The sequence below is a fragment of the Trichoderma atroviride genome, chromosome 7 (genome assembly GCF_020647795.1).
Source record: "Trichoderma atroviride chromosome 7, complete sequence".
NCBI lineage: Eukaryota > Fungi > Ascomycota > Sordariomycetes > Hypocreales > Hypocreaceae > Trichoderma > Trichoderma atroviride.
The window spans coordinates 2950933-2975159 of NC_089406.1; the positions used below are offsets into that span (position 1 = coordinate 2950933).

Here is a 24227-nt window from a genome sequence, read left to right on the forward strand (position 1 = left end):
GCTCCCCACATAACCTCGAGATTTCAATGTCGCTGCAAGCACCTGTTTGGCCGCAAACCCAAGTTTCGCTGTCATATCAGTAAGGGATACTGCAAAATCCTCGCGCCTTATGTCTGTTTATGTGGCTACAAAGTAGAAAACAGCCTCCAGAATTCAATCGACTTGATACTGGAACATATCAAGACATGTCTTAGCAGGCTCCCACATAAGGAAGGGGATTGCCCATAATTAGGACTGGCTATCAACTACATGTAGTCGATATTCTACAACTGGGTCATCCTGGAGCTAACTGTTTTTTTTGATGTGAATCATATTATGTATTAGGATAATTGTTATAGACGGGATGGAGAGCGAAAGTTGGCAAAGAGAATGACATTGTTGCATAAGCAAAACCTATATTTGGAGATGGCATCTGGTTCTTGTTTACTACGAACTGAAATTTCAAGAGGTTCAAACTAAACGCATACGTTTTTGCCTGTGCTTGCTGAGTTCCGCAATGCAGGCTCAACATGGTGCCTTCAATGTTATTGTAGCAAAGGTGAATACGCACAAAGAATCTGTATGCAGAATGTACCTTTGCTGTGCACCGCACACGAGCTTCTAAATATCGCTCGGCATTTACGGCTGAGGCCACACAATGAGGCAACTCTTGGGCCGTTTACTTGTCTTGTGTGACTTTAGCGAGGCTTGGCCTCTCTTTGATCCCTATTGTGCCGGAAAAGCGAGTCAATCTTCATGTGGATGTTGTCAGTACCAATGCCCAGCTGTCAAAATAACATACGGTATAGCTTCCTCCTGATTGCCCAAATGTCCACCAATGTGAGGGATCACGATGAAAGATGGGATCACGAACAAAGCAAAGCAAATGAGAACAAACACAACAACTAAAGGTACCGACACTCGAAGGGTGTACTGTGACTGTGACTGAAAACTGTGATGAAGGATGAAGAGAAGAACTAAGCTAGTAGTGACAAGCAGAGGAGGGAACTATTAGGTCACGTGACAATCTCAGACAGAATAACAAGGTATCCACAGATAGATGGATAGGTATACACCCTTTTTTCGAAAAACACTACCCAACAAGTCGTCTTATTCTTTCTAACAATAGGATTGAGGGGCGTGTTTTTCGGACAGAATAACAATTGAAGGTATCCACAGATAGATAGATAGGTATACACCCTTTTTCGAAAAACACTACCCATTAAGTCGTCTTATTCTTTCTAACAACAGGATTGAGGGGCGTGTTTTTCTATCATTGTACTCCAGCTTTTTGCGCTGTTGCTGCCTAGTTAGGTGAGCCGCCTGGCTTGGGTCGCAGTTTCAGCGCCAAGTTCACGGATTCCGAGTGTTGCTTCCCATCGCCACCACTTTAGCTCTTACAAACCTGAGCGTAACGCAATCTGGATACACCGTTGTCCTGAATCCTGCGCGAGATTCGACACCAGGACGACCAACAAACTGGAGCGCTTGACAAACGAGTTGTGATGTCTCCAAGGTCGCGTCACAGTTCAAGTTCATTTTGAAACAGCGTTCGTACGAATTACATGACAAACATCAGGTTGGTATCTACGTTGACATATTAGACAGATTCAGAAGTGTATAGTCACAAAATCAACATACCTAGAGGATGGCTGCAAGACAGCTGTGGCTTTTGAGTATACTTGGTCTCGAGAATCTCTCGGATACTGTTGAGCAGCTCGACGTAGCTCTGTTTAGGATTGGCTTTCAAGGCGGAAATGAAAGCCCAGGACATGGCGCCAGTGGCTTCAGTTCCGACAAAGGCATCCGCACTATCAAACAAGTCAGCGTTTCCACGTCGCAATCGTATAAGTTGTAATAGGGAATAGGGAATAGCACATACGATGTCTGATCATCTTTGCTGCCGGACCACATAACAACGTCCGCTGATGATGTCCGTGTAGCCACCGTCTTCTTGTAAGCGCCATCTCCGCTGAAGGCCTGCTTGGCGAAGCCCATGATGCTGCTGGTCACACCGGCTATATCGCCCGAAGCATACGAGGATATAGCCCCCAAGAGACCCTGGCCGGCTTCCTTGGCCAAGTTGGGCTCTTTGAGAACACCCTTGGTAGAGTATACATAAGGTAGATCCATGACGGTCGCTGAATGACATGAATCGAAAATGGCTGTAAGGCGAACTCCCGCCTGCAAGGGCTTAACAACACGGAAGTGAATCTCATCGTCGACGATATGTCCGGCTTGCTGAAAGTCGACAGGGTATATGACTTCGTCGGAACCGTCCTCCTCGTCGCCGTCTTGATCTTCGGTCTGGCCACCGTGGCCTAGGAACGAGAAAAGGCCAGTTAGCTTACTACATATAAACATCATCGAGGGCATTGCGTACCGGAATAGTGAAGGAACAGGGAGTCATTGGGCTGTGCGCCTCTGACAAGCCAGCCCATAGCGTCTTGGATGTTTGCCTTTGTTGGCCGCATTCTGGGCTCGGATTGATCATCGGTCAGGATAACCATATCTTCGCGCTTGTAATGGTAATTGTTGATCAAGAAGTTGGACACATTGTGAACGTCGTTGATGCATCCCTTCAGCTCGGCCTTGCTGCCAAAGTAATTGATTCCAATCAGCAATGCCTTTCGCTTTCCCGTACAGTTCGAATATTGGAACGTATAGCCAGCCGGTGCACCATGGCCGAACGCAACAGGCTCATTGGTAGGCGGCCGCGGACCAGCTCTCGCGTGCGCAGCGCTCGGAGGGTAGAGAGGATAGCCTTGGTCGTCGACGCCTGGAGGCGGAGGATGCGAAGGAGGACGGTATTGGTTTTGATGGCCGCCATATCCTCCCTGAGGCGGCCCGTATCCTCCATGCTGCGGCGGAGGCTGCTGGTAGTTGCCGTAGCCGCCTTGTTGAGGAGGAGGGCCGTTGTAGCCGCCCGGGGCAGGCGAGTTGTACTGTTGCTGGGGAGGATAGCCGCCCTGCCCTCCATAGCCGCCCTGAGGAGGGCCGTACCCTTGCTGGGGAGGGCCAGCGTTGTATCCTCCCTGTCCACCATAGCCGCCGCCGTTATAGCTGGGTTGGGGAGGATAGTTGTTGTTGTTGTTGTCGTATCCGTAGCCACCACCGCCACCGTGGTGGCCCGCGCCGTGGTAACCCTGGCCAGGATATCCGGACATGGCTGACAAGTATAAAATCGATCGATCGAAGGAGCAGAGGACAGGAGGAGAGGACAAGAGAAGCAATGAGATGAGAAGAAGCGACAGCACTGCTGTTGCCGACGCTTTTATGGGAGCAAGACAGTCGAGGGAGCTGGACGAGCTGGAGATGGCTGTATTATGAAATATGGCTTACTCTAGACGTGTAACTAACTTAGATCGGCTTCGTGTGTAATCAATTGGAGGCAGTGCCAGTCTCTTCCGCCCAATAGCACCAGAGCATACCGGAGTCCGGCTTGGCGGGTCCCATAGCCGCCTGGGCTGTCCTTTTTGGCGCTGAGATTACATACTTGCAGCGTATGTATATTCAGATAGGTATTCCACCATGGCTGAGACGTTTTACATGTACCAACCTTGCGCTTACATGCCATAAGTATAGGACCATTGTCATCGTTTCCACTCAGGTAGTAGTGGTGTATATAAGTGTACGTAGTACTAGCAGTATTAGACGTATTAGACGTCATGATCAATTCTGTGGCTGGGCATGTGCAGGTATTTCATCATGGCATCGCATTCCCTAGACGGTGCTACGAGGGCCTCCAATGCCTTGTAAGGCGCATTTTTGCTTGGCTGCATCTTGATGTCGTCTGAACTTTAATGGTTTCCTTTTTCGTCCCATCAAACTGCATGTTGGTTCCGTTTTACGCTCAAAGCATGGACTCCCGTCTGATAGCCGCCAGGGCTATAGGTGTTGGTACATGCTCCGCCCCTCGTTGTGTACATCCAAGCTCTAAAGTCTTCTGCCCCTCCATCCATAGAAACAATGTACCTCGGCCTGCAGCGAATATTGAAACAAACCAAACAACTGCGTTTGGCTCCGAAACTCCTCACGCAGAGTCTCTTCTGTTCATTCTCCCTGTACAATTATCTAAAGCCAAGCCTCCTAGCACCACATACATAAGCCATAAGCCAATTAACAAAGCTCATTCACCTTGACCCTTCGCCAAGCACTCGGCGGTCTCCATAGGGGTACAAAGGGCGCCCTCATCTTCAACCAACAAGCCAGAAAATGGCGCGTTCGGTACGGCCCGTGTGACTGCTCAAGTAGCGAAACAGGTCACATTCCTTTGATTTTAGAACGCTGTACTACTACTTGCGCAAGAGCATGCGATGAAGTTGGACCAACAAAAAGGCACTGCTTGCAGATGCGTCGTTGGTCCGGCGTCTCTTCCGGGGCCCATTCACTGAATCGCTGCCTGCGCCTCGTGCCGCCCAGCGCAATCATTTAACAGTGCATGCATAGCCGGCCCCAGTTGACCATTCTTTGATCTTTGATCTTTGCATTTTTCTTTGTTCTCACTCCGCCAGCAGCAACTATATCTAGACACTTTTCCCGCTTTTTAATCGTTCTTCTTGCTCTACAGCAGCTTCTGTTACCGGTCGCACTCAGACCGCGTATCAATAGCCATTTTTGCGCTGTTTCTACTCGGCTTTCACAATGTCGTACGTTGACAACCTCTCAGGCCAATTTGGCGAACTCGGAATCGGAGGGGGCCGGCCAACCTCTCAGTCCTATCAGTCTCATCCCCCCGGTAAGAGATTCATTGACAGCTCGTCCAGTTCCATAGAATGTATCGCTGACTCTACATGAGGTTCAGACCAGCATGGGGGATATGGCTACCATTCTTCAAACGATGATGGGGCTCCTCCCGGGCCTCCCCCTTCGCAATATCACGCTCCTCCCCAGCCTTCGTCTGACAGTCCGCCTCTTCCTGGAGGCTGGGTCTCTTTCTTTGACCAGAACACCCAGCGATGGTCCTACAACAACCCAGAAACCGGAGCCACCCGGTCAGAACCTCCTCGTGTTGACCCTCCGTATAACCCTCCCTTAGACAAGCCGCCTATCCCCGAGGGATGGGCCCCCTTCTTTGACCCTAAATACCAACAATGGTACTACGTTTTCAAAAAGACTGAGTTTTCTCAGTGGGAGCCCCCCCCGGGTACACTCCCCCCGCAATTTCCTACGCAGTCACCCCCGAGCCAAGATTCGCGTGGCAGTGGCTCTTCGCCGTACCCCCCCTCAGCCGCTTATGGACAATCGCAAGGAGGCTATCCAGCTCCCCCATTTACTTCCCATTCGTCTTACGGTGGCTCACCAGCGCCTCCGGCGGGCTATGGCGCCCCTTCAGGCTCAGGGCAGTATGGCGGCTATGGCGGCGAAAATCACGGCAGAGAGGAGAAGCAGAAGAGCTCTTCTGGAAAGTCTGTATTTCTCGGTGCAGCTGGTGGTGTCGCCGCCGGCCTTGTGGGAGGTGCTCTCTTGCACCACGCTCTGGAGGACGACAGTAGCAGTGATGAAGAGAGAGAGCGTCCGCAGTACGTCCCACCTCAACCTGTCATTGTAGAGGAAAATCGAACCGAGTACGTTTACAACAACGATCTCCCCACGAGAGACGAAGAGGGACACTATGTGTCTGAGAGTGACCGGGAATCGGTCGAAGAGGCACGAGAGGAATATGAAGAGGCTCTTCATGATGTTGAAGATTCTAGTAGCCCTAGTAGTAGCGATTATGAAGAGCTAGAAGAAGCTAGGGAAGAGTACGAGGAAGAGTACAAGGAAACGTACGAGGACTAGGTATGAACAAACAGAGGGATGGGCTCGCAGTTGTAGGCAGCTACCTGAGCAGATTTGCGATTCCAAATGTATGTTAATGAGATATTGTATTTATTAGATATACTTAGTTATTCAGCTGTTGCGCATTTACAGTTCAGAATTGTCATAGGGAGCTCCAACGAGATGCCGTTTCAATGTTGATTGAGTGTATTGCTATCTACAATAATGAGTTGGCAACGTATCTGAAGCCTCGCCGCTACCAATAGCTCCTCAGAGGTTAACAAATATTACTAGTACTTAATGTATGGTCTAAAATATAGATCCATCTTCTTCAGCTTATGGAATTGTCGGTCAATTCAATCGCTACGGTTTCTGCCACTGCAAATCGCAAACAAAGTGCAACAGTAGATACCTTGATTGAAATTTTTTCAGATGCAAAATTCTTCATTTTAAATATTCCAATAGGATTCGGAATTTCTTCAAGCGCTCAGGAGTGTTTTCTAAGTCTTGTTAAAGAGCCTTTATACCTTGCTGGTATGCGATCTTTCTGCTGCTCTTCCTGCACATAAAGACAACAATATTCCATTTGACAAAACGAGCTTTCAGTTTTATCGATGTCTCAACTCTATAATTTGTATTTCATTTATCATAATTAATACCATGGATGCAAATTCCCTCTAATGTCCAATGCCTCTTCAATGATTCCTCTAGTAGGACTGATTTTCCTTTACCCAGTTGCAATGCGCGCTAAAAAAATTCCCTTTCTATCTTCACCATTATCATTTTTGAGGCTCTTATAATCCATTGACCTTTTTCTCCTTCTCTCTTTTTTTTTTTTTTTTTTTTTTTTTTTTTTTTTTTGTTTACTTTCTCACTTGCTATTTCCCCCTCTCACTGTGCCTTTGCAAACCGACTCTTTGATCGAATCCAGGGACCGAATCGGTAAAATGCATACGGCACTGTTGTGAAGACCAGTGAGATAAGTCCCAGCATGGTCAAAGCCCAGTGAATACCAAGGTTCTTATACATCGGGATAGATATTTCGATCATTCCACCCGAGGCAACGTAGCGCACCAGTGTAATCATTGTCAAAGCGCTTGCTGCGAATACTTCGTACATGTCGATGAGATACATGTATGTCGACACAAAGACAGAAAGGATGCCGAATCCGAAAAGCACCGAGGCCAAAACAGGGGACCAAATGCTTACATGGGGGTATGCTGTCCAGCCCATCCAGAAGAAAGAGATGGGGATGGCCGGTGCGCCGATGAGGGCATACCAAAGAAAGAATTCAGGTGGAATGCGAGCACTTCCATCAGGCTTTTCGGTTTGAAGCTTGGTGATCTCCTTCTTCGCCCATCTGTAGAGGAGTGGAGTAAGTATCAGGGCGGCCAGAAGGAGTCCAACTCCAATGCCCAAAAAGAGGAGACCAGTAATACCGTCAGAGAGGTTGTACGTTTGCTGGAAAACAAACGTATAGCCGTCGAGGAAACCAAACAGCATCAAATAGACAACAGTTAAATATCCGGTCCATAACATAATTGTGGGTTCTTGGATTGTCATAATAAACGGTCGCTTCACTGCCGTCAACATGCGGGTGCTGAAGGGCAAATGTTGTATTTCGGCAACAGAGACGTAGCGCTTATCTCCGGTCAGTCGGCGGAGGTGACTCGCCTTCCACTGCAGTAGAATTGGCTCATACGTCTCGGGTTGGAAGAGAAGCAGTGATACGAGAAGAGTTCCGGATGCGATGATAGAAACCCATTCCACCCAACGCCAGGATACGTCTGATGACTGAGAGATCCAGCCGCCAATGATAGGTCCAGTAACTGGGCCCATGAGACCAGCAGCTATGATAGTTGTTAGAACCATGTCACAGAATATATATTGCTTTTGTTCAACTTACTTGCAAATATGGGAAACGCAATCAAGCGGTTCAGAGGATCCCACATATCGCTAATAGATCCTCCAACAGTAGACAGTGGCGACTCTCCAAAGAATCCGGCAAAGAATCGACACACCAGCTGTGCGCCCAAAGATTTTGATAACCCTGCTCCCATAAGAAAAAGCATATATATCGCCAACGAGCCAAAGTATACGGGGTTACGTCCGACCGTTTCCGACATTGGGCCGGCAATGAGAGCGCCGAATCCAAAACCAACAAGGAACTGTTTTTCAAAGGTAAATGTTAGCCAAGGTCAATTGATTCAAACTAGAGTTGTGTAATAACTACTTACCAAGCCTGTTGCAAGTGCCTCGGCAACTTGACCAACTCCAAAATCCTTTGCCGCTCTGGCAATAACTGCTGAGTCTATAGACGCCGCCATACCAACCACAAGCGCAATCATGCCGACATTGAAGGTACAGAATACTCGTTTGGTAAGTGACCAATTGCGTGGGTTCAACGGGTCGTTTGGCCCTTCAAAGCTTACGACAAACACATTCTTGTCGTTCGCATCCGGGTGTTGCTGTTTTGTTATCCCCGTAAGCGCTGCTGCTAGATTTGTGCCTATCTTGCTAAGAGGCCGTTCGAGTTGCGATGCATCGTCTTCGACATCTGTTGAACCAGACGAAGGTGCTTCTAAGTCGACATCGGCGGGCTGCACATCTGTTGTGGATGGAATAGTGTGATTTTCTGTTCGAGTTCGATGCAATTGGGCTTCTAGGCGTTTGCCTAGAGAGCTGTACTGCCGGAAAGACTGCATGGCAGTTGTTTTGTTATGACTTCAACACCAGCGATAAGTAGAATACGGAAGAAGATCGTTTGGAAAATCTTTTAGAGCTGCTATGAGGCTCGCTATTTGACTGAGTTGCTGTTTGCATCGATTGATTCAAAGGTCTTCAAACTGGTATTATATACATGAATAACTACTTAGGAACTCCAAGCGTATCTGTCTAACAAATTTTGCGGCCCACGAAAAGCGGACATCCGTCGCCGTTGATATGGAATCACGCTCCACGATGATATGACTTTGGTAGCTATTAGTCAATTAGCTATGCCGCAAAGCCTCAGACAGACGGCCGAATACGGATGGCTTACGAGCGGCCCAAGTTGCCAATTCTCTTTAAACACCACAGCTACAAGTAGGTATTCGCCTACGGTTCGTCAGTCAACAGCCGGAGTACTAAACTAAGGTTGGTAATGACCAGCGAATCAGCAAATTTGAGCGTCCACCTAATATGGAGTAGCAGTATCCGCTGCCGGCGGTCCCGTAAACTAGGTATAAGATGTAAAATGCCCACTACGCCGCAAGTAGGAAACAGTCCCCCTGTGCTCATAGTTTAGTTGCTATGATAAAGACCTTGATCGCGAAATCTGAAAAATGATGCCTTGTTCAAAATGTAAATGATCTCGTTTCGATTGGACATTACATCACCATGTTCACTAATTTGACAGCTTTTGCTATCAGATGTCAATTGATAGATCAAATTGTGACAATCTGTAAATCTTCAGTAGCTTGATAGGCATAGTGACACGTACTCTGATATATACAATGTTCGATGTGCCGTGTTTATTACCTTGTCTATCCTCTGCGAACAAAAGGTACACTCACACAAACATGTGGAGCTACCGATCTTCCAAAATGACCGGGCTCAACTCGGATTTAAGTGTGGAGTTTTACGTCATCAGGGTCTCGCTTTTAAAAACTTTAACAATTCATCACAATTGCAGACCACTATAACTCTAAAGGTTGCAATGATCTTCAGGCTTGCCGCCACCTGCTCGGCAATCGGGATTGCTCGCCAAGGTCCATATAGATAGATCAAAGGCCTAGACGTAATTCCGACTCCAGAATTCATCGAATAGCCTTGCAGCATCAATCATGAAACGGGTAAGACTCTGTCAAATTTGTAATCATTGCTTGAATATAAGGCAATCTATGTGACTCGTATGGCGCGCAATCTACGTATAGATCGTTAATACCACTCTGAGCCAAGCTCCAGATGGTGTCATAATTTAATGCTATTCGGACTTCATCGGACATAGTCGCAGTATTTAAGAAATCATAATATTACTCAATATCCATTACAAATCATTTGCTTTGCTGTCTTTCTTGTCAATGATTATGTATGTATTTTCCCGCCGTAGCATGATATACAGATTCAAGAAGCGCAGCGGGGGGTATCTTCAGGCAATTGGATGCTACCAAGTTCTATCTTTCCAATCTATTTTTAATAGTTGAGCATTGATATAGATCTCAGCACACAGAATATTGAGTCTAATTTATTATAAACTACTAGACTGTGCTCAATCAGTGCTGTAAACTGAAATTTAGCAACATTACACGATTCAGTGAATGAAACTGGCATATGTCTGTAACTGATCTCCTAACACTATAAGACATATACCTAGTCAAATATTTCCTCTCTTTAGGAAATACTCATTTCCAATTATTATTGTATGAGCTTGTACTTATCAGCGACTACACTTTGAGACTTGAGACTTAAATAATAGCAATTAAATATTATTTCCGAAACATAGTACATTCTCTCTATTTATTTCTCTGCTGCGATTTCTCCATCATAGCTGGCTATCCTTTCATGAGCCTGAAGGACCGCCCTGGCCCGCGGGAGGTTCGATATGGTCACCATGCGAGGCAGAAGGAGGATTTCCTGACGTTGTGGCAGATGGGGCAGAGGAAGTGTGACCTGGAGCAATTGGAGAGGGATCCTGCGAAGAGCCATTGTCGCGTGACCAGTGGCTCGGGAGTGACTCCGGACGAGCTCGAACATTATCGTTTCCAGGAGACTCCCATTGGAATATCCCGCTCTCTTCATTGACAAAAAACCATCGCTGCCATCTATAGTCGAAATGAGGAGCCCACCCTGAGGGAAGAGCAGGCGCGCTAGGCGGAGGGTTGTAAGGAGGGTTAACTAGAGGAAAGTCTCCCTGGGTTGTTCTGGTCTCCGGATTATTGTAAATCCATGTTTGTGTGTCATTGTCAAAATAGACATTCCACCCCGGGGGAAGAGGTGGTACGTTGGAGGGAGGATTGTATGGAGGGTTGACAAGAGGGGTCTCCCACTGCGTAGCTCCGGTTCCTGGATTACAGTAAAACCATCGCTGGGAAACCTCGTCAAACTCAGCGATCCATTCTCGAGGAAGAACTGGATTGTCTGGGTGTTTGTTGAAGAATTTCAGGTTTAAACCGCCCTTGATGCTCTCATTGAAGAGCTGACCGTTTAAATTATGAAGTGCCCTGGTGGCGGACAACGTGTTCTCAAACTCGAAGAAGCACCACATAGTTGCAATCTGAGACTGCATCATGGTAAAGCCCTTGTATCCTTGCTGCTTAGAAAGTGTAGATTTGATCTCTTCTTCGAATTCGATGGGCAGATTGCGAGCATAGATCGTATTGCACGGAGGGTTATGCTTCTTATTTTCTAGAGCACTATCAGGGATCGCTTTCGATTTGCCTTTGTCTTGAGCTCTAAGGAGATTTTCGCCGTCATCGTCTGAGTCATGTAGCTCAGTACCTTCCTCGGAGATCGCATCTGAGTTGTCCTCAATAGGCAGCGCCGAAAGCGCAATCTCTTCGAGGTGCTTGGAGAAATGTCTAGTAACAGCCCATTTTCCGCTGCCAGTTTCCTCTTTGCAAAGAGAACATTTCATGGAATCCCAATTAGGTTCCATGTCATGCTCTAGTGCTAGATGGGAGACCCATTTCTCGCGACTTTGGAATGTCGTATTGCTATACGAGCATGATACATCTAGACACATGTATGGTTGAAGGTCAAGATAGAGATGGCGCCTAAAAGTCATTAGCCTTTCGTACGCTCGAAACATCTAGTGCACAATACTCACTTCCAAGCAGAGTAGTTAGTAATGACTACAGTACGACTGCACGCAACACAAGAGAATGGCGTGCCTTTTTTGGCGCCCTTCGGAAGTGGTGGTATGCGAACTGGTTGGCCATCTTGGTTGTAACTCATTAGTGTTTCTGGGTAAGTTATTGTCGGTACTACGGAGGTCCCAACTCCAGAATCATGAAACGCGGAAGTCGTGATGATTGTGCCGGTAGTTTCAGGCGCTTCTTGCACAGTTGAAGGCAAACCTTCTTCATTCTCTTTTCTCTCTAAAGCCTCTCTGTCCGCCTGGCATCGTACATAGCGTTCGAAGTTGGCATTCCCCAGGCGTGAAGCAAGGGACACATCCGCAAGAGGGAACTGGTTCTCAATTTTATCGACAAAGAACTTCTCCGGACTCCAAGTGGAATGAATATAGTCTTCAACGGCTTTGCCTTTCTCGAGATCAAAAACAGGATACTTGATAAGAGAATCAAGGCTAGATAGAACATGTGTATCAGTTTTCAGATCCTCGGCAACCTCATAAATATTGTCATTTGAGAAAATAGACTCGGCGTCACTTGAAGAATCGTCACTTTTCTGGTATAATTCTTCAATGGCAATACCACTGCCGTCTTCGATGTTGGACACAACACTCGAACATAATTCTTTCAGCGTATCGGATGAAATATTTGCTAATGGTATTAATCCTATAGCGAGCAGGAGCAAAATCAGTCAATTAATGGATATTCCTTACGGTGCGAGCTGGTATACAACGTACGTTCAGTGAGCACGTGTCCAAGATGCGACAGGTTTGTAAAGAGCGTGTGGCGAAGCTTGCTTGATCTCTTGAATACATCATTAAGATTACCCTGGGCAATTCCGTAGCCATCTGACCATAGGATCATAGCGCTACAGCTGCGTTCAAGGCTGATTCGAACGTCGCTTGGGATGGCAGCCTGTTCCCGTAGTGAAAGAACCACTTCTTTAAACAGCGACAGTAAACTACCCGAGAGGCGAGAGATTTCATTATGTTGAAGAGCCTCATCAGCGCCACTGCTAAGGTGAATGTCCTGCTGCTGCAATTGCCATTCTCGGATATTTCTGATTGGATCATAGCCCCCCTGGGATGGTAAAGGCTGCGCCATTATGGCTCTCTACCATATTTACTGGTGCATGTATCCCATGAGACAAAGGTTGAATCGTGAGATGTGAAATCGATAAAGGGAACGCGAATGCCGATCGGCATGGCCCGCTCGGTAAGGCACAGTTTTGCAGCGGCAAATATCACACGCACATACAAAGTGAGCTGCGCTGGAACACACAGAAGAATAGGCGACACAAAAAAACATAGCCGCTCTGGAAGCGCTGCGGTGTCCCAGAAATAGCTCGACTCAGCCAATTGTGTCGCTGGAATCTGACTAGGATATGGTGGTTGTGTGGGTTTCGCAGGGCATACGGGATGCATTTATCGCATATAAGCGCATGTAGGACGTGAGTATTCGAGGCTGCCTCTGCGCGCTCCGCCTTGATATCTCTGGAAACTTTGTAAAATCGCCTGCCATTCATAATTTCTATTCTTGCCAGAGATTTCACCAAAATAAAACATTCCGAAATTCGCCGTAAAAACTCTTCATACTGAGGGTACATGTACCTCCCTGGGCGGAGCTAGCGATCCTGGCAAAATGTATCCCGTATCGGCTACATTTGACATTCTGCCCGAAATCCGAAATACAATTGTTGTTTACAAAACTGTTCGCTCAAAATTTAAGATATTCCGTCATTACTCCTCCGAAATCGAGCGAATACAGAAGCTGTTTAGTGCCCAGCGCGGTTGCTTTCTCAATGAGATAGAGTTGCTACTTCGGCTAGTCCTAGATGACCCGGCTGCTATCGATGACATGATGAAAAACCCGGAGGACACGCGTACTCAATGGAACTCTTACCTAGATGGAAAGAATGTACAAACTTTGTTTGGGAGAAACCTCTCGTTGCTGAGAGATGTCATCTTTGACATTGGCGCGAGCATTACGGCCCTACAGAACACATTCCAATGTTTTCTGCCTCTGGAGGAAGAAAAAGAGCGAGTAAGACACTATCACATAGGCGGGTCATCCGAAGTCCAAAGACTAAAATATTCTCAAGGATGAAAAGCTCAAATCAAAGCCCTTGAAGGATGCTATGCGAAAACTGAGAAAACGAGTCCAAATCACTATCGAGAAGACGAGTTTCGAAGACAAAATATCCAACCTCGAGAATTTGAACGGCGAGTTAATACGACTTCGAAGACAAGTAAACGAGCTCCAGGCACCATCATGCTGCGCAATCAAGAGGTCCGACAGAGCACGAAGACTGCCAGCAGAGTTTGGGGCATACGGATCTATACGACGCGCATCAAAAGCTCTCCACGAAGGTCTCACAGCGACCTGGTCAGAAGCAGAGGTGCCAAACCTTCGGCACCTTGTCAAACTGTTTCTAGATGCCAAGGCAGATACTGAAGTACAGATGGAAATTGCTATTCTGTGTTGTGATGACGTGTTGCAACAACGGCCGCTGCTTGAAACAAGCTTAACGCGAGTACAAGTCAGATCAAGAACCATGGGTTCTATCGCCTGGTCTGGAGCAAGTCTGATACTTCCGACAACACAGAGAGATGAAACACGGAGTGGCCGGGAAAAGCGTCAGAAGGTGAGATTTGCTAGTATCAGTGACAGCTCTGATATCGCGAGCGAGGCTTCACCGGCAGCATCTGCTGTCTCTGTAGCCACTTCGCAGTCATCAGTTGCTCCTCTAGATGACCCACAGCTCACTGGGCATTTTTGCTCGGAGCTTTCAAGACGCTATTCAGTCCCAAACATAGCATGTAGCAAAGAAGGTCTGGGGCATATTGATGGTGGCACACAAGAAACATTTCGCCATTGCTTCTTCCCCTGGCCAAAAGAATCTCATTGCAATAGTATGGGATTAGACAACGTGATGCCTATGGATGAAGCACTTGGACAATCTGCACATAATAGGCTTGACATTGTCAGCCAGCTGCGGTTAGCTCACCGTCTCGTTTCCGCGGTGCTCAAGTTCAATGCGACGCCTTGGCTCAAGGAATTGTGGAATGTGGGAGACCTCGCATTTTTTCGACAAGGAGATGACTTGACAGAATCTCTTCAAACATTACACTTTGGAGTAGAGTTGACTCATAACGCGCCCGGCTCGGAAGATACTGCAATGGAAGTTGAATCACCCGCCAGCGTAGTACATCTTTCCATCGAAGACGCACAATACAAACACGGTGTGCGCAACGTAACGCTATACAGCTTGGGAGCTGCCCTCTTGGCTATTGGAAGATGGGAACGTGTGGCTCACAGTGACATTGAGGGGATTCGACGACTTGCATCACAACGATCTTATCTGGGACCAGTCTACCAAGAACTCACGCAAAAAGTTCTTGATTGTGATTTTGGATATGGAAAGGACTTGAAGAAGCCCAGGCTTCAGGAGGCGATATATGAGATGGTGATTTTGGAGTTGGAGTCGATGATTGCGAGTCTTGATATATCTCGAGACTGAGAGATCCTCGACGAGTGATACCTATGTTTAGGTTAGGTAGTACACAACTGAGAAATAGAGAGACGGGATACGACCATAGTCTTACCTTGAACCGTAAGCATGGAATTTACCTCCATTGAATGTATCGTGGTGCCAACCTGACCCTTCACTTATATCCACCTTACCATAGCGTAAGTCAACTCGCTTTACAATCTTCTACAACGGTCTCAATAACAGTATATTGCCTAACAAGCCAGTAATTTATTACAATATATTAACATTTCACCGACTCTTGATGAAAGCCAACTAGGATGAGTACAGAAAACTGCCAAGGGACACCAGCCCCTTGGAGCAGCGACCAATAACAGCTCTAGCCACCACAGCCTCACTCCAACGATCTCGCCGTATTGCGCGTATTTATCGGGTTCTCGCGCTGATCCACAGCCAAGCCAAGCAGCCACTTTTAAGCGTTTCTTAGCGTTGAAGCAGCTTAAAATTGCCAGTCCGAATGCTGGCAGCCCACGTCGCGCAGGATCGACGCTATGAGACATTTGGGCCTAGATCAGCAGAGCTGGTTTGGGGTGTGACGTTTGCTTCAGCACCGTATTGCTCGTAAACCCAGGAAAGTTGGTAGGGGTTTGTTCTATGTGGAGTGGTGTGGTTGGGTTGTGTTAGTGTAAGTCGGGTGTTGGTGTGTTGTTTGACGTAGAAGGCGTAAAGACATGTATCTGTTTGTCCAAGAGGCTTGTAGAGCGGCTGTGTTTGAATGATTAATATTGCTAATATACCTGGATCGCTTAAATTGAATATGGCTATGCTCTCAGTTCTCATTTATGAAGTAACCACTCATTCAGTCCAGATCAAGCAGCGAATCCGTCTTCCCCTTTAGGAAGTACGTGCCGCTGAAAGGGTCCCGCGCTCCACAGGAGCCTTTAGCGGCTGGCTTGTCCATTCCGGGCCAAACCTGGCGCTGTTAGCTCGCTGCGGTTGGCTGAGGCGTTCGCTAAATGCCGCCAAGGCCAGGGGATCCTACGGGGCTTTCAGGGCTTATAGACAGCAACGAGCCGTGCACATGGCGCAGCTATGGCCAGGCAGCAAGTTAGCAGCTCCTCCTCGACTCCTTTACATCATCTTCTATCCAGTCGCAGGGCTGAACGATCCAACCGAGACTCTAGAAGCACGGCAGACCCCTGTCCATCATACGCGGATCAATGCCATGCCCGATCCACGCATTCTCGTCTGCCATCACAGCGGCCGTTGCGACTGGTTTGGAGGCTAGCGTCGAACATGGCTCGGTTCTTGGCTGAGACAACTTGAAGAAGGCATTGTTCTATTAAAGGCCACTGATTCTCTCTTTTTCTGTATCAGAATCCTGCTTGAATCTGGATCATGCTATTCAATCTACTTATACATTCTTTCTCACAGCATTTTCTCGATTGAGGCCTTCAAATACTACTCTCCTTCTCCCAATCCTTCAGCAAACCACTCTAGCATGGAATAAGCCTCAATAGCCACATCCCATCATGGTTCTCTATACTCAGATACGAGCTCTGACAGAGAAGACGCTCAAAATCATCATCACTCGCCACTTCGTGTCAACCTTCTACAGCGCCCTGATCCTCCCCATCGTCCTCTCTGTCTACTTGGGCATCGGGCAGAAGTTCACTCAGCCCAACGACAAGTTCGGCATTGGCTCTCCATCCGACATCATTTCTCTCGAAAGTGCTCTCTCCAAATCAGCCGGCGGTCGAGACACGGTTGTCTTTGTCAACAGCGGTCACACCAGTGGCAATATCGAGCATGTCATCGGTTCTGTTTCTGGAATTGTCGAGGGTGCTGGTAAACATGCAATCACCATAAAAGACGAGTCCGACTTGGGATATAATTGTCGGAGTACTATCCGTGGCACGTCAAACTGCTTCGGTGCTGTGGTATTCTATACTTCTTCGGATGAAGGCAATGGTGGCTTCTGGAACTACACCTTACGTGCTGATGGCGGTTTGGGGAACAGCTTCCAGACTGATAAAGACGACAATGATGCCCAGATATATGCACTGCCTCTCCAGAAGGCTGTTGATTCCGCCATTGCGGGCCTAGAATCGGGATCTTCTTTTCCTAAAATGACGCAGCAGTATCCCTATACCGAACTGACTGAAGATGAACGCCAAGCTGAGGTTCGACGAAAGTATCAGAGCTCTTTCATCCACTATTTGAGTGTTGCTTTCATCATGGGTCTAATTGGTGTTTGCTATCACATGCCTGGTTTCATTGCCACCGAGAGAGAAAAGGGCATATCCCAGCTCATCGACGCCATGATGCCTACCAGCAAAGGTTGGCATCGCCAGTTTGCCAGATTAATCTCTCACCACAACGCCTTTACCATAACATACATGCCAGGCTGGATTGTCGCATCAATCGTCACCAGAGTCACCATCTGGACAAACACAAGCTTTGGCATCATGATTATCTTCTTCATCATCAGCGGCGTCGCCATTACTTCAATGTCACTGCTTGGTGCATCTTTCTTCAAAAAGGCCCAGCTATCTGGTGTAGTGACTGCTGTCATCTGGATCGTGATGGGAATAGTGGCTCAAGTTATTCCGCACCCCAATACTGGAACAGTGGCCGTTTTGAGCTTGCTCTTTACGCCGTGTAATTTTGTCTACTTCGTCATCTACATTGCTAGATTCGAGCAAGATGGAAAAGCCACGAATTTGGTACACGCACCTCCAAGTGCCACTTCTAGTCTTCCTGGTATCGTCCACTGGATCTTCTTCTTCATCCAGATGGCTGTGTATCCCTTCATTGCGGCCTTTATTGAGCAGACCCTGCACGGCGTATCAACAGGAACTCGATCTTCCTCATCTCTCAAGGACCCGACGAGTGGCGTCGTAGAAACTGTTCGCATAGACAACATGACAAAGATTTACAAACCAAGCCTTGTTCGAAAGTTATTCTCTTTCGTCTCACCACCAAGACCTGAGGTGGTTGCAGTCGATAACTTGACGTTAACAGCCAAGAGGGGCGAGATCTTAGCGCTCCTAGGTGCTAATGGTAGTGGTAAAAGCACCACGCTTGATGCCATCGCTGGCATCAGTGATTTCACCAGTGGTAATATCTCTGTTGATACATCTGGCGGCCTTGGTTTTGCTCCGCAGCAGAATGTTCTGTGGGATGAACTGACTGTGGAAGAGCATATCCGACTCTTCAGTCGTATCAAAGACCCACGCAGGAAGACCCCGGAAACTGAAATTGCAGCCCTGATTGATGCCATTGGGCTCCGCTCAAAAGCAAAAGCTTGGTCAAAAACCTTGTCTGGAGGCCAAAAGCGAAAGCTTCAGCTCGGAATGATGTTGATTGGTGGCAGTTCTGTCTGCTGCGTGGATGAAGTCTCGTCCGGTATTGATCCCCTATCGCGCAGAAAAATCTGGGACATCCTCTTGAAAGAACGAGGCTCGCGAACAATCATCATGACTACGCATTTCCTTGATGAAGCAGATCTGCTCGCTGACAATATCGCTATTTTATCCAAGGGCACTCTTAGAGCTGAAGGCTCTTCTGCGCAGCTCAAGGATACTTTTGGTTCTGGTTACCGCATCCATTTGTTAGACCCAAGGAGCCTAGACGCTGTGCCTGACTTTGAAGGTGTCACAAAAAAGATTGCCACAAACAACGTTACCTATGTGGCATCGTCTTCTGATCAGGCTGCCAAGGTAATTCGAGCTCTGGAAACTGCAGGAATCCCTTACAGGTCATCTGGTCCAACCATTGAAGATGTGTTCTTACATTTGGCTGAAGAAGCTCATGGCGACAATCTACAGCGAAAACCCGACATGGTACACGAAAAGGTCACAAAACTAGCAAGTGAAGTTCCCACCGTCGGCGATAGTTTACCATTGCTATCAGGAAGACAGATTGGCATGGTTCAGCAGACTGGTGTACTCATTCGAAAGCGATTCACAGTCTTCAAAACGAATTGGCTTCCTTACGCTGCAGCCTTTTTGATTCCTATTATCGCCGCTGCAGTTATCCAAATTCTGATCCGTAACGATAACGCAGTGGGCTGCTCGCCCGCACAGCGGAGTAGCAATTCATCAAATGATGACTACTTCAAGCTCCTGGATACTGCCCATCTCGTGGGTGGTCCTTCATCTCAATTTGGTGCATCCTCAATGGAAGACTTATTCAAGCCCATTCTACCTAAGCCAAGCGCAACAAAGAGAGACTCTTCTACCACTTCTCTCGGCAACGTCACCGTTGATCTAGTAAACTCGCTTTCCTCCCTTGAAGATTTTGTCCAAGACAATCGAAGGACAGTTACGCCTGCAGGCCTATGGCTCGGCGATTCAAACTCATCACCAACATTGGCTTTCAAAGCAGACAACTTTTCCATGTACTCTGCAGTCATCGGCCAAAGCTTCTTGAATACGATACTAGCCAACACCACCATTGTAACGGAGTACAAAGAATTCGATTATCCAGTTGCACCTTCAACCGGCAGAGGACTACAGCTAATTGTCTATTTCTCTGTTGCCTGTTCAATCTTCCCTGGCCTATTCGGCTTATATCCAAACACAGAAAGGCTCAGGAACATTCGCAGCTTGCAGTACTCGAGCGGGGTTCGTACTCTGCCTGTTTGGGCCGCGCACTTGCTATTTGACTTTGGCATTATATTGCTACCCATGATCTTCGCCGCCATGATATTTGTCGTCTCTTCAAATTCATGGTACCACGGAGGCTATCTATTCCCCATTTTCATCTTTTACGGCCTTACGACAATCATCATCTCTTATTTCCTTGGTCTCATTGCCGCGAGTCCCATGGCAACGTATGCCTTGACCTCTGTCGTTCAAGGTCTGGGTTTTGCCATCTACTTGATTGCCTATCTATTCATCCTCACGTACTCTCCTGCCGCGAACACTGATCGAGATGTCCTTATAGCCCATTGGGTGATTGCTGCAATCTTCCCCACTGGATCGCTGATTCGCACATTAATGGTCGGTCAGAACATCTTTTCGACAACCTGTGATAACGACCAGCTTCAAGCAAATCCTGCAGCCCTTGTCGCCTATGGAGGTCCTCTTCTGTATCTCATCTTACAATCCGTATTCTGGTTTACAATAGTCGTCTGGGTTGAGAGCGGTGCTGGTCGATACACCCCCGAGAAAGCCAAAGCCTCCCCCGAGATTGACGACCCAGAAATCGTCGAAGAGCTCCTCCGAGTAGATGGCACAGAAGGTCAATCCGACGGTCTCCGCATCGCCCACCTAACGAAAGCATTCGGAAAGAACACGGCCGTCGACAATGTCTCCTTTGGCATCGAACACGGCCAAGTCTTTGCCCTTCTCGGTCCCAACGGTGCCGGCAAATCCACCACAATCTCTCTCATACGAGGCGACATCGCACCAAGCCGCAATGGAGGCGACGTCTTTATTGAAAACGTCTCCATCACCAAACGCCGCGCCGCCGCCCGAGCAAACCTAGGCGTGTGTCCCCAGTTCGACGCCATCGACAACATGACTGTGAGCGAGCACCTCTGCCACTACTCCCGTCTCCGTGGCATCACCAACGTGGACCACCAAGTCCCAGCCGTCATCCGTGCCGTCGGGCTAGAAGCCTACGCGGACGTCATGGCACACACCCTCTCAGGGGGCAACAAGCGCAAACTCTCGCTCGGCATCGCCCTCACCGGAAACCCTCCCGTGATTCTCCTCGACGAGCCATCTTCCGGCCTCGACGCAGCAGCTAAACGTATCATGTGGCGCACTCTCGAGACCATCGTGCCAGGGCGCTCTATCCTCCTCACGACGCACAGCATGGAAGAAGCCGACGCTCTCGCCAACCGCGCAGGAATCATGGCCCGCCGCATGCTCGCCCTCGGATCGACAGAGAAGCTTCGCCACCGCTTCGGCGACACATTACATGTACATCTTGTTAGCAAGACTGCACCGCACTCTTCTGCAGCAGAGATGGAGGCTCTTCGTGTTTGGGTACTGAATAACTTTTCCGGAGCGACAGTCGAACAGGAGACGTACCACGGACAGATGCGCTTCTCGATGCCTTCTTCTGCGGTCCCAATGCCAGTCGGAAGTTCGAATAGCACTGAGAGCGCAAGGGGCAGACTCCTGATTATGCTGGAAGAGCAGAAAGATTATCTAGGTGTTGCGCATTATAGCGTCAGCCCTACGACGTTGAATGAAGTGTTTTTGAACATTGTTGGGAATCATGACGTCCAGGAAGAAGGGTATAACAGAGCTGAAGAGAGGATTGAGACTCAGGGGAAGAGGCCTTGGTGGAAGTCAAAGACCTTGTGGGGATTCTAGATGCTTCTAATATTTTTCTTTTGTAGAGCGATTCTTTTCTTTTCTCATTTTTTGTCCGTTCTCATCTTCACTTATAGAAACGCGCAATATATACCTGTAAGATTTTGAATAGACGTGGATATCATTCTGAATTACATACATTATTTAGCTCCCTTATTCTTTCTATATACTCATACAATTTTCACTCTCGTCTCAGTGCCCCATCTCATAAACCCCCCCTGAAGTAGTTTGTCCGTGTAACTCCTGCACAATATGCGTATCACCAGCCATTTCTGGTGGTGGTGCTCCCGGAGCTTCATGATAATCCTGGTGCATTTGCGGATAAGACTGAACTGGCGCGTATTGTTGCTGCTGTCCAGGCACTTGATAGCCATGCATTGGCTGCCCGGTTGGTTGAGGAGGCGGATATACATATCCAGCTGGAGGCTGCTGCTGTTGCGGCCATGATCCGTTGGGTAGCTCCGCCGCGTTGGGGTACACTGGAGGAGTTGGTGTGACAGGGCTTTGATACGGTGGTGATACGCTCGAAACGGTGTGAGGGTGGTTATTGGACAACTCGCTCGGCGTCGTCGACAGCGGCGTAGTCGAAGTAAGTCCGGTAGGCTTGGCAGGATCGGGGTGTACTTGGGCGGTTTCGAGAGCAGTGCCAGAGGGCGGTGCTCCATTTGTTCCATTTACTCCAGCTGCGGCTGTGCCTTCAGCAGTGCTTCCTCCTTTCATCTTCGTCAAGCAGAACTTCCAGATGGCTCCGGCTGCGGCGGAGATGCCCGCTACAACGCCGACGACAATGCCGGCAATGGCACCACCGGAGAGCTTGGTCTTTTTGCTGGGTTTATGCGAGCCGGAGCTGGAGCCGGATCCAGAGTTGGACCCAGAGCCTGAGCCGGAGTTGGATCCAGAACCAGAACCAGATGATCCTCCGGATGAACTGCTTGGTTTTGGCGAAGATCCGTTCGAAGACGAAGAGCCAGAGCCGGGCGAGGGACTAGGATTGTTATTGTTATTGTTGGTCGGCGTAGAAGAAGGAACAAGACCCCCGAGCACACTGAGACACAGCTGCTCGCCCGCTACCTGCGCCTCTATACAATCTCATCAGCTCCAGCCTTCAAAGGCTTTCCAAGTCCACTTACGAAGAGCGCCCTCAAATCCACAAGCGGTTTGAACGCAGGAAGCCGCCCCTTGATTAATGACAGTCGCAAAATTACACTCGCATTGGTAGTCTCCCAGTTTGCAGTCTGTCGACTTTGTGACCGCCGAGGCAACACACGATGTGGCACATGAGGGGATGGTAGGTAGAGCCCGCGCAAACTTCAAGTCGCCTAGAATATCGAGAGGCGGCGCAGCGGTGATGGTGGCTGGTGCTGCTGCGTTTGGAAGATTCGCGACTGGCGTGGGATAGACATCGAGACGGGGCCTGACATGCAGAGCGGAAGAAGTTGTCGCAAGGAGGGAACAGACCAGTAATGAGAGAGAAGGCGGTAGAGTCTGCATGTTCACCATACTTGATGATTGGGGGCCGGCATATAGAAGCCAGCGAGTATCTGATGTCTGTTGCTTCTACCAAGATATCGACTCCAGCTCCGCACAGCGAGAAAAGAGAGAAATATCCTTCACACCTGCGATATCCCAGTAATAATATTATTAAGTTACAGACTACAGTATGTATACGAGGAAGAGTGCCCCCCGATAACACCATGCATCGTGACCTTGAGGGGCCATTGATTGTTTGCAGGGGTCGTGCACTTGTCGCCGCCTTATTCGCGAAAGAGAGGCAGGCAAGGCATTCTTTGTCAAGCAGCACTTTTGGCCCGGATGCCTTTGACAGGCCTCTTTCGGAAGCTCGTCTCCGCGGCGGAACAAGAGCGGTGGTATTTCCGTCGGGGGCAGAATGCTGATTGGATGCTCATCACAACGGGTTTGGGCTTTGTTTTCAGCTGCAGCCCGGAGTGGCAGGGGTCCAAATTCAGCCTGCAGATCAAATATTGGAAGTTTAGCTCCTACCGCTGCTACCCGACCGTTTGGCAGCGTGAAGAGGACGGATGAGGGATAAAAGAGGGTGGCAGGCTGGGTAACAATATACGCCTGCCATACGCAGGTTATTTGCTATTATCAGAGAATGGCGACGATGAAGACAGATCAACTGAGCTGTATCTGCTTCACGACCACAAAAGCATCAAGACGTGGTCCACCATCCTGGAGCTGCTAATCGCATCAAGCCTGAACTGGCGCCGTCCTTAATGCGCGGGTCGTGCGCCGACGTTGCCGGATTGCCGAGATGAAAACCACAGACGACGCTCGCGGCCCTCAGCCTCACGCACGATGATGCACCAGTTCGGAGAGCAGCCAAGCCGCCTTGTTTTGTTTTGGCTTCAACGGCTGTGCTGACTGACAAATTGCAGACGGGCCTGGCGAGCTGCCACCATTCCGTAGAGGAGGGCACACTTGTGGCCGTTTTCTCTTTGCTCTTCATCTCAGTTGCGGAGAAATAGGCAAATGGCAGCGCACGAGACCGCCGTCTTGCATTCTCACGGGCTTATTGTGCTGCATGCTGGCCGACAATCGGCTGCAGACTCCAGTTGCTGGCAGGGCGGCCTGGGCGCTGTCACAGTTGAGTGTTAGTGCCGCGAGTGGTTTCTGAGATGCCCTCGTAAACGACTAGGTTGGGCAAATTAATTGCAGACGGCTGTTTCTAAACTGTGGATTTCAAGTAGAGGAATTGAGAATAGGCCCTGCTGAATGATGAATGGAGGAGAAGAGGAGCATTTTGCAGTTTCAAAGCCGCGGGAAGGGAGAATGAGCTCTTGCTAAGCTTTTCCTTGCGGAGCTGTTCGCTCC

The 24227-nt window shown here is 48.5% G+C and overlaps 7 protein-coding genes across 8 annotated transcripts; 3 read left to right on the plus strand and 4 right to left on the minus strand.

Moving 5' to 3' along the window:
* Window positions 1–312: 312 nt before the first annotated feature.
* Window positions 313–3374, minus strand: TrAtP1_012968 (uncharacterized protein). 2 transcript variants are annotated; one of them, XM_066115741.1, is made up of 4 exons: window positions 2363–3374; window positions 1862–2300; window positions 1621–1790; window positions 313–1566 (listed from the first exon to the last, which is right to left on the minus strand). In XM_066115741.1, the coding sequence occupies exons 1-4, from the start codon at window positions 3144–3146 to the stop codon at window positions 1541–1543; spliced, it is 1419 nt and encodes a 472-aa protein (XP_065971840.1). In that variant the 5' UTR covers window positions 3147–3374; the 3' UTR covers window positions 313–1540. The 2 variants fall into 2 exon arrangements, with proteins under 2 accessions (XP_065971840.1, XP_065971841.1); XM_066115740.1 differs by having other exon boundaries at window positions 1554–1790.
* A 440-nt stretch (window positions 3375–3814) lies between these two features.
* On the plus strand, window positions 3815–5923 carry TrAtP1_012969 (uncharacterized protein). Its single transcript, XM_014088647.2, has 2 exons — window positions 3815–4717; window positions 4784–5923. The coding sequence occupies exons 1-2, from the start codon at window positions 4624–4626 to the stop codon at window positions 5758–5760; spliced, it is 1071 nt and encodes a 356-aa protein (XP_013944122.2). The 5' UTR covers window positions 3815–4623; the 3' UTR covers window positions 5761–5923.
* Window positions 5924–6604: 681 nt separating this feature from the next.
* TrAtP1_012970 (uncharacterized protein) lies at window positions 6605–8563 on the minus strand. Its single transcript, XM_014088648.2, has 3 exons — window positions 7977–8563; window positions 7646–7907; window positions 6605–7589 (listed from the first exon to the last, which is right to left on the minus strand). Exons 1-3 carry the CDS (start codon window positions 8442–8444, stop codon window positions 6631–6633), a joined length of 1689 nt encoding a protein of 562 aa, XP_013944123.2. The 5' UTR covers window positions 8445–8563; the 3' UTR covers window positions 6605–6630.
* Window positions 8564–10189: 1626 nt separating this feature from the next.
* On the minus strand, window positions 10190–12915 carry TrAtP1_012971 (uncharacterized protein). Its single transcript, XM_014088649.2, has 3 exons — window positions 12308–12915; window positions 11546–12236; window positions 10190–11492 (listed from the first exon to the last, which is right to left on the minus strand). Exons 1-3 carry the CDS (start codon window positions 12672–12674, stop codon window positions 10280–10282), a joined length of 2271 nt encoding a protein of 756 aa, XP_013944124.2. The 5' UTR covers window positions 12675–12915; the 3' UTR covers window positions 10190–10279.
* Window positions 12916–13045: 130 nt separating this feature from the next.
* Window positions 13046–15205, plus strand: TrAtP1_012972 (uncharacterized protein). The gene is made up of 2 exons (XM_066115742.1): window positions 13046–13613; window positions 13672–15205. The coding sequence occupies exons 1-2, from the start codon at window positions 13212–13214 to the stop codon at window positions 15088–15090; spliced, it is 1821 nt and encodes a 606-aa protein (XP_065971842.1). The 5' UTR covers window positions 13046–13211; the 3' UTR covers window positions 15091–15205.
* Window positions 15206–16172: 967 nt separating this feature from the next.
* Window positions 16173–21489, plus strand: TrAtP1_012973 (uncharacterized protein). Its single transcript, XM_066115743.1, has one exon. It carries the CDS (start codon window positions 16593–16595, stop codon window positions 21390–21392), a length of 4800 nt encoding a protein of 1599 aa, XP_065971843.1. The 5' UTR covers window positions 16173–16592; the 3' UTR covers window positions 21393–21489.
* On the minus strand, window positions 21489–23026 carry TrAtP1_012974 (uncharacterized protein). Its single transcript, XM_014088652.2, has 2 exons — window positions 22523–23026; window positions 21489–22471 (listed from the first exon to the last, which is right to left on the minus strand). The coding sequence occupies exons 1-2, from the start codon at window positions 22890–22892 to the stop codon at window positions 21585–21587; spliced, it is 1257 nt and encodes a 418-aa protein (XP_013944127.2). The 5' UTR covers window positions 22893–23026; the 3' UTR covers window positions 21489–21584.
* Between the last annotated feature and the right edge of the window lie 1201 nt (window positions 23027–24227).

Coding starts and splice junctions, on each gene's coding strand:
- TrAtP1_012968 (XM_066115741.1), bottom strand. CDS start 3,146: ATGTCCGGATATCCTGGCCAGGGTTACCACGGCGCGGGCCACCACGGT. Junction 2,301..2,362: donor CCTGTTCCTTCACTATTCCG/GTACGCAATGCC, acceptor TCTCGTTCCTAG/GCCACGGTGGCCAGACCGAA. Junction 1,567..1,620: donor GTCTTGCAGCCATCCTCTAG/GTATGTTGATTT, acceptor ATGTCAACGTAG/ATACCAACCTGATGTTTGTC.
- TrAtP1_012969 (XM_014088647.2), top strand. CDS start 4,624: ATGTCGTACGTTGACAACCTCTCAGGCCAATTTGGCGAACTCGGAATC. Junction 4,718..4,783: donor CTATCAGTCTCATCCCCCCG/GTAAGAGATTCA, acceptor CATGAGGTTCAG/ACCAGCATGGGGGATATGGC.
- TrAtP1_012970 (XM_014088648.2), bottom strand. CDS start 8,444: ATGCAGTCTTTCCGGCAGTACAGCTCTCTAGGCAAACGCCTAGAAGCC. Junction 7,908..7,976: donor AGGCACTTGCAACAGGCTTG/GTAAGTAGTTAT, acceptor TTTGAAAAACAG/TTCCTTGTTGGTTTTGGATT. Junction 7,590..7,645: donor TGCGTTTCCCATATTTGCAA/GTAAGTTGAACA, acceptor CAACTATCATAG/CTGCTGGTCTCATGGGCCCA.
- TrAtP1_012971 (XM_014088649.2), bottom strand. CDS start 12,674: ATGGCGCAGCCTTTACCATCCCAGGGGGGCTATGATCCAATCAGAAAT. Junction 12,237..12,307: donor TGGACACGTGCTCACTGAAC/GTACGTTGTATA, acceptor TGCTCGCTATAG/GATTAATACCATTAGCAAAT. Junction 11,493..11,545: donor ACTAACTACTCTGCTTGGAA/GTGAGTATTGTG, acceptor AATGACTTTTAG/GCGCCATCTCTATCTTGACC.
- TrAtP1_012972 (XM_066115742.1), top strand. CDS start 13,212: ATGTATCCCGTATCGGCTACATTTGACATTCTGCCCGAAATCCGAAAT. Junction 13,614..13,671: donor TGGAGGAAGAAAAAGAGCGA/GTAAGACACTAT, acceptor AATATTCTCAAG/GATGAAAAGCTCAAATCAAA.
- TrAtP1_012973 (XM_066115743.1), top strand. CDS start 16,593: ATGGTTCTCTATACTCAGATACGAGCTCTGACAGAGAAGACGCTCAAA.
- TrAtP1_012974 (XM_014088652.2), bottom strand. CDS start 22,892: ATGGTGAACATGCAGACTCTACCGCCTTCTCTCTCATTACTGGTCTGT. Junction 22,472..22,522: donor TGGATTTGAGGGCGCTCTTC/GTAAGTGGACTT, acceptor GAGATTGTATAG/AGGCGCAGGTAGCGGGCGAG.